At 42.7% G+C, this 8,302-nt stretch overlaps 1 protein-coding gene across 1 annotated transcript in view; it reads right to left on the bottom strand.

The window, feature by feature from the left end:
- FAM135B (family with sequence similarity 135 member B) overlaps positions 1-8,302 on the bottom strand; it is a gene marked incomplete at both ends in the record, with an annotated part of 71,847 nt that overhangs the window by 59,298 nt on the left and 4,247 nt on the right. The window contains 2 exons of the mRNA XM_083358187.1: positions 2,204-2,343; positions 3,729-3,748. Coding sequence (XP_083214313.1) covers positions 2,204-2,343; positions 3,729-3,748 — 160 coding nt within the window. The remainder of the gene's footprint in view (positions 1-2,203; positions 2,344-3,728; positions 3,749-8,302) is intronic.

An 8,302-nucleotide genomic window follows, 5' to 3' on the forward strand; every position in this document is an offset into this window, starting at 1 on the left:
GACGTTTCAACGAGGTCCCACTCGTCATCTTCAGGCTGGTGTCTTCGGCTTCGTGCTTTGTGCGAGCCGAAGATACCAGCCTGAAGATGACAAGTGGGACCTCGTCAAAACGTCACCAAGACACTATCAATCTTACATGGGAAAAGACCCGAATATGCCAAGACCTACATAACTGTACCCGTGAAAATCTTGGCGGGTCGAATCCCAAGTGTCGTGTAACAGAATGAGCGCCTGTTACTCATCCCAGCTTCTGCCAACCTAGCAGTTCCAAAGCACATAAAAATGCAAGTAGAAAAATAGGGACCACTACGGTGGGAAGGTAACAGCGTTCCGTGCGCCTTTGGTCATGCCAGCCACATGAACATGGAGACGTCCTCTGACAAGCGCTGGCTCTTCGGCTTTGAAACGGAGATGAGCACTGGCCCCTAGAGTTGGAAATGACTAGCACGCATGTGCAGGGGAACCCTTACCTTTACCTTACATATATTCTTTGTAAAACTGCCAGCTTATGTTCAATTTGTGATCAACTATTTCTAAAAGATGATAGATAGATAGATAGATAGATAGATAGATAGATAGATAGATAGATAGATAGATAGATAATGATAGGTAGGTAGGTATGTAGGTGGATAGATAGATAAATAGATAGATAGATAGATAGATAGATAGATAGATAGATAGATAGATAGATAGATAGATAGATAGATAGATAGATAGATGATGGGTGATGGTTTAGGGTTAGGGTTAGGTCAGGAAGTTCAATATTCCCCTCCTGTTATTGTGAATTTGAATGTTGTTTCCTAAAAGAAGAATTCTGCATTTGTCTCTTGTGAAATTTTATTCTGTCATGTTCAGCCCATTTTCTAAACTCCCAAAATTATTTTTATTTCTGTATTCCAAGTTGCTAGCTATCCCACTCAATGTAGCTAATCTAGCATGTTAGCTACAGTTCCTATTGGTTGAAATCAATGGCACTGCAGTCATTAATCCATAATAACTATGATGGGATTCTGAGTACAGCTAACATAACCTTTTGGACCTAAATTAGTGTTTTTCGGTCCAATATGTTTAGATTCAGAGAAACATTCACTCCTGTAATCTTTTCTCTCTCCTCATCTGGCCCGTCTACCTGCCAGGAAGCAGAGGGAGAAACACCTTTGTGAAAGCACCTCTGACTAAGTGACACAAGGACAATTTAAGTGGTTTCAAATGCACTCCGAACCAATGTGACAAGACACGGATGACAAATCTGTGGAAGCTTTTGTGCTCCCATACTGATGATGTTACCTAGTTGGGTAATGAAATGTTTGCAAGCAAACCAACAATTTCAGAGAGTCCCAGGGACCCCACAATTCAACCCTGAGTTACTGCCAGGCACAAACAACTAGACCCACCCATGGACATGCTCAAGCAGAAACTTCATTGTTATTCACTTATGTTACTAGAATATCTGCAGTCTGGCTACATTCTCTCGGGAACAGTCAGATAAGGCCACAGAGTTTCTGGGGGAGGTCAGGTCTGTACCACTTTCTGCAGTGCAAGGACTCTTAACCTCACCCCTCCTTAACACCTCCCTCCAGTCTAGTTGGATATTTCTTTACAGAATCAGAGGAGCAGATTTGGAGGGGACCTTAGGAGTCATCTAGTCCAACCCGCTGCTCAGGCTGGAGACCCTGCAGAATCATAGATTAGCAAAGTTGGAAGGGACCTTGGAGGCCTTCTAGTCCAGCCCCAAGGGGAAGTTGTTTTAGGACCCAATTGTGGTCGTAAGTCGAGGACCTCAGGGCGATCCCCTTACTATCGGAAGGCTGCCTCCCTGCCATTGGTGGTGCTTCTACAGATGGTCTCTTGTATTGGGAAAAAAACAACAATAGTTTATACAGTGGTACCTTTTTACTCAACTGCTTTGAAACTCCTCAAATTTGGTACTCGGTGCATTTTGACGTGAAAATTCTGTCCCCCGTACTCATTGTTTGTTCAGTACTCAATGCACAAGCTAGAACATGTTGGTGTTAGCTGCCTTGTGACTCACTACATTATTCCTTATGGCAAAAATTTGCATGGAACTCGTCACTCTTGGTCCTCATTGTGTCTCTCAGAACCAATTAACAGTGAGATGCCACTGTACCCATAACCACAGATGCATTTTCGTTCATATATGTGCGAGGGGGAGTCTTCTTGAAGAGAATCAAAACCATCTCACCCTCTCACCATCCAGAAGGAGATGCACCGAGAAGGCCATAGATTCGTTGAGGAGAATCTCTTCATTCCGGTACAAGATCTGAAAGACTCGGCTGAAGACCATGTTGTCCTGGATGCTGGCTGAATGCAGAATCATCTCACCTTAATATATATAAAAAAGCATTAATTAGCCAGATAAATATAATGGGATCTGTTCATTTTGCATTCCATGAGCCCGGGTTAATTTTGGCCTGTTCCTTATTTCAGTCTTCCTCATCCCACCACTTATTTTTGGCCTCTAACCCAGGGGTCTCCAAACTTGATAACTTGGAGACTTGGGGACCTCAACTTCCAGAATTCCCCAGCCAGCATAGCTGACTGTGGAATTCTGGGAGTTGAAGTCTACAGATTTGGAGACACCCTACAAGTTGAAGTCTACACATTTGGAGACCCCCTCTGTAATATATTCCACACAAGAATGACAGCTGTCAAAGGCCGCTCCACGTGGCCGCAGTGACAGCTGTCAAAAAGCCGCACATGCGCAGTAGCAGCCGTGAGCTGTCAAAGCGGCAGCAGCCGCGAGCTGTCAAAGCGGCAGCAGCCGCGAGCTGTCAAAGTTGTGCACGCGCAGACACTCAGTCACTGACAGCCGCTAGCTGTCAAAATGCCGGCCAGGCTTACCCGAGGTCCCAGCTGAAATGGCAGCCAGCTGACAGGATTCCCCGGCCCAGAGGCGCATGCGCTATCACTAGGGAAATGTCAAAAGCTGCCAGCTGATTATTGGGCACGTCCCCTCAGCGGGAAAACACCCGTCCCTGATTTGTTAACCCCTTTGACAGTTGCCTATATAAAGGCTGTTAGTACCGTTTTGCCCTGTCCGGGCTGAGTCAATAAATCTTTGAGCTGAAGCCGCCGTCTCACTCATCATTGCCTGAGCTAATTCACCCTCCTCTAACCTCTAAGGGGCAACCCTTTAAGACAGGGGTGTCAAACTCATGACATCACGTGATGTCGCATGACATATCGGAGCTTTTTCCCCATTGCCGGCAATGCGGTGGGCACAGTTTTGTCGTGACGCATCCAGCCTGCGGCCCGGCAGTTTGACACCCTTGCTTTAAGACCTTCAAATCTTCTCCCAGTTGAAAGGTTGACAAGAGTGATGTGTTTTCCTACCAATTTCAGGCAAAAAAATAGTAAACTGGATGAGCCTGCTTGGCCCCCTAAAATAAATCCTCAATCCCACCCAAAATTTATGAAAGAAATACATTCTCACTTCAGCCCATGCCCAAACATATTGAGGACGGTTTTAAAATCTGTAAAGTTTCTTTATTTGTTCATTTGTTTTCTTGTTTATTAGTTTATGATACTATTACTTAGTATTTCTATTATTATTATTATTATTATTATTATTATTATTATTATTATTATTATTATTATTATTATTATTTCCATTGTTTTACCATATTATTTTTCTGAAACCCAGAGCTGCTTTTTCAAGAGGCAACTGGACTCTCTTTGTTTTTCCTTGAAGACATTTCACTTCTCACCCCAAGAAGCTTCTTCAGTCCTGATAGAAGAATGGGAAATGGAAGGATGTGCATTCCTTGCAGTCATCTGGTCATTAGCATTCCCTCTGAGAGTTGCTGAGGCCACTTGGGGGTTCATCTGTGTCCTCATATTCATCTGAGTAGTGCAAATGGGCGTGGAGACTTCTTGGAACTGTTGAAAGGACTGTGTTGTAAACAGGGGATAGGTGGTGTCATATCCCTCCCACCCCTCAACCAGATGACTGCAAAGGAATATAAATCCTTCTATTCCCCACCATTCAGTCTGAACTGAAGAAGCTTCTTGCATGAGAAGTGAAACGTCTTCAAAGAAAAACAAAGAGAGTCCAGTTGTCTCTTGAAAAAAAGCACTTTTGGGACAATCATGACCTGGATAACTCAGAATCTCCATAGCATTTCTCTGAAACTATTACTCTTTCCTTCCACAGGAACAATTTATTTGACTTTATTCATAGAAAAAAAAGCAAACAGTCTTGTGGCAGCTGATAATCTAAAGTGGTACGTAACGTTGTAAACTTTCATGGATTTCTGTTTTTCAATCGGTTCCGACTATATACTGTACAATATATCAGCCTGCACTGTATCTCATCAAGTGGACTCAAACCAATCAAAGGTCTTATAAATTGGATAGCTTTGTTTTTTTACATTTTATTGATTTTTTTTCCATATGTTCAATAGTATTTGTTCAACAAACGTGCTGTCTGAGTTAACATTCGCTAATACATATTTATTGGGACGCGGTGGCTCAGTGGGTTAGGACGCTGAGCTTGTCGATCAGATGGTCGGCAGTTTGGCAGTTCGAATCCCGAGTGCCATGTAGCAGAGTGAGCGCCTGTTACTCGTCCCAGCTCCTGCCAACCTAGCAGTTCGAAAGCACGTAAAAATGCAAGTAGGAAAATAGGGACCACTACGGTGGGAAGGTAACAGTGTTCCATGTGCCTTTGGCATCTAGTCATGCCGGCCACATGACCACGGGAAGAAGGGAGGGATGCAATTTCCAATTCCAAATGATGAAAGATTTTGATTTGTGGGAAGAATTCAGAGAAATAAATATTTGGGGAAATATTGAAAAGGGAGAATATATTTATCCAAAGGACTAATGGAGGAGATCTTAAAGGCAGAAAAGCAAGCCCAGTTTCCTTAATAGCCCCAAGCAGAAACTAGGCAGAGGCCAGCTTTTAGAAATGCAAATTCGATAATCCATTCAGGAAGGTTGGGGCCAGGAAGCTGGAAGCTATGAGATTAGGAAAACAAAGACCCCTAAAATCTACATAAAGGTAAAGGTAAAGGTTCCCCCGCACATGCGTGCTAGTCGTTTCCGACTCTAGGGGGCGGTGCTTATCTCCGTTTCAAAGCCGAAGAGCCAGTGCTTGTCTGAGGACATCTCCGTGGACATGTGGCCAGCATGACTAGACACCAAAGGCGCACGGAATGCTGTTACCTTCCCACCATAGTGGTCCCTATTTTTCTACTTGCATTTTTACATGCTTTCGAACTGCTAGGTTGGCAGAAGCTGGGACGAGTAACAGGTGCTCACTCTGTTACACGGCACTCGGGATTTGACCCGCCAAACTGCCGAACTTCTGATCGACAAGCTCAGCATCTTAACCCACTGAACCACCGCGTCTACATATCTCCACCCAAATGCTAAGGACAGGAAACATAATAGGATTAACCCACCAATACCAAAAGGACACATTCAGACTCAGGTCAAAGTCCATGACACAGGAAATACAAAGATTCCAACGGGAAGAACTCCAAATACAAAGCCCAAAGGAGATATAAAATCCCACCACTCCCTGCTCCATGTAGTCACTTTTCTTCCAGAGCCATCTTTCTGCCTGTCTCTCCTCTTCAATAAACTACAACCTTCTTTCTAAAGCAGTCTCCATTTTGTTTATTCCCAGCTTGGATTGGACCCTGATGAAGATTTTTCTTTCAACAGATTAATACTGGGGGGAAAAATTCTGGAACACATTACAGGTTATCCTGGACTTGCAATCATTTATTTATTTATTTATTTAATTTTATTTTATTACATTTATATACCACCCTTTCCCGAAGGACTCAGCTGATTTGTTTAGTGACTATTCAAAGTTACAATGGCACTGGGGGAAAAAGTAACTTATGACTGTTTTTCACACTTCGATGATTGTTGCAGCATCCCCATGGCCACATAATTGGATTTCAGACAGTTGGCAACTAACTCATATTTATGACGGCTGTGGTGTCCCAGGGGTCATGTGATCACCTTTTTTTGAACTTCTGACAAGCAAAGTCAATGGAGAAGCCAGATTCACTTAACAACCCTGTTACTAACTTAACAATGGCAGTGATTCACTTAACAACTGTGGCAAAACAGGCCATAAAATGGGTCAAAACTCACTGAAAAACTGTCTTGCTTAGCATCAGAAATTTGGGGCTCATAAGTCAAGGACTACCTGTACAATCGATGATGCAGAGTGAAATGTGTCACCCCTTCCATATCTCTTTCATAGCATGGTGAAGAAACATATTTTATTCACAATATCTAATTAATTACGGTTACACAACTTGCAAGTCTGATTACATTTTCCTTCCTCTCTTTTTTATCCTTATGAGCATTAAGTGGGGAGCTTCTTTTAGACATTTTCATAAACTGCTTTCTTGGCCTGGGCTCAAATCCTGTTTATCGGATTGTTGCCTTGGTGACAGATCTCCCCTCTGTCCTTCAAGCCCATCCTCTCTATTCACAACAGTAACGTCAATAATGCCAGTGTGATCACATTTGTGTGGTGGTATAATCAAATAAATGCCACATTGGTTTACTTATAAAGCCTTTCTTTATTAGTAAGTTAATTAAGACTTCGAAGCTCTTCAATCTTTTTTCCCCAAAATGTTTGCATGGCAGACTTAGAGTCTGTTCATTTGATAAGCCTGTAATGAGATGCTCCATCGTGTGAATGTCTGTGTTGGGAGATAGTGCTGTTTCTTTCTCAACAATAGAATAGAAGAATAGAATAGAATAGAATAGAATAGAATAGAATAGAATAGAATAGAATAGAATAGAATAGAATAGAATAGAATAGAATAGAATAGAGTAGAGTAGAGTAGAGTAGAGTAGAGTAGAGTAGAGTAGAGTAGAGTAGAGTAGAGTAGAGTAGAATAGAATAGAATAGAATAGAATAGAATAGAATAGAATAGAAGCTGGAAGGGAGCCTGGAGGTCTTCTAGTCGAGCCCCCTGCTCAAGCTGGAGAACCTGTACCATCTCAGACAGGTGAACGTCTAGCCTCTTCTTAAAAATCTCCAGTGATGGAACGCCCATGATTTCTGGAGGCAAGCTGTTCCACTGGTTGATTGTCCTCACTATCAGGAAGTTTTTCCTTAATTCCAGGTTGCTTCTCTCCTTTGTCAGTTTCCAACCATTGTTTCTCATCCTTCCCTCTGGTGCTCTAGTGAACAACCTGACCCGCTCTGCCTTGTGGCAGCCCCTCAGATACCGGAACACTGTTATCTTGTCTTCCCTATTTATTTAGCATAATCTACACCAACTGAGAAAATATATCTTCATGCTGGCATTGCCCCATCCAAGATCAGGAGCGAACTAGCGCCAGATGCTAAGAGAACTCAGCAAGAGAATGACTCTTGACATCCTCTGAATGGACATATGTCCCAAGGAGGAGGTTACCACAAGGAGGTTGAGGGTTTAGTGAATTGGTGTAAGGAAAACAGCCTAGTTTTAAATTCTGGAAAAAACAAAGAGATCATTGTCAATTTTAGAAAAGGCAGGCACAGCCACACTCCTCTGTGCATTAATGATTTGCCTGTGGAGATGGTTACCAGCATCAAATTCCTGGGTGTGCAGCTAACAAGTAGGCTGGCTTGGTCGCTCAACAGGGAGACCCTGGTGAAGCGGGCACAGCAGTGCCTGCATTTTCTGCATCACATGAGAAAAGCACATCTTCCTTCCCCTGTCCTGACCACTTTCTACAAAGGGATGATCCTGTCACACAGCATCACAGTCTGGTTTGGAAGCATCACTGCTTCAGACAGGAAGGCGGTGCAGAGAGTGGTGAGGACGGCCAAAAAATTATTGGCAGTTCCCTCCCTTCCATCCAGGACATAGCACAGAAGTGATGCATCAGCAGGGTCCGTAAGATTGTCTGGGACACTACACATCCTCTTCATGAACTGTTTTTCTTGTTCCCTTCTGGGAGGAGGGGGCTCCGTGGTATCCAAAGCAGAACATCCAGGTTCAGTCACAGTTTTGTTCCATACAGTATTAACCTTGTGAACTCTCAAGCTTCCTCCTTCCGTTATGTATTCAAGATGGACAGTGATTAATATTTATATGTTACTTATATGTAAGGGTGTAGGTCTATACATATGTTGTATATAGTATGTTTTAAATGTGTGTTATGTATGTGTACACTTTGAGAGCAAGCAACTAAATTTCATTTTTAATGTGTGCCATGGTGCCCACAGTAAAAAAATGACAAAAAAAATTATCTATCATCTATCTATCATCTATCTATCATCTATCTATCTATCTATCTATCTATCTATCTATCTATC

The sequence above is a fragment of the Vipera ursinii genome, assembly GCF_947247035.1.
Source record: "Vipera ursinii genome assembly, chromosome: 3".
Classification (NCBI taxonomy): domain Eukaryota; kingdom Metazoa; phylum Chordata; class Lepidosauria; order Squamata; family Viperidae; genus Vipera; species Vipera ursinii.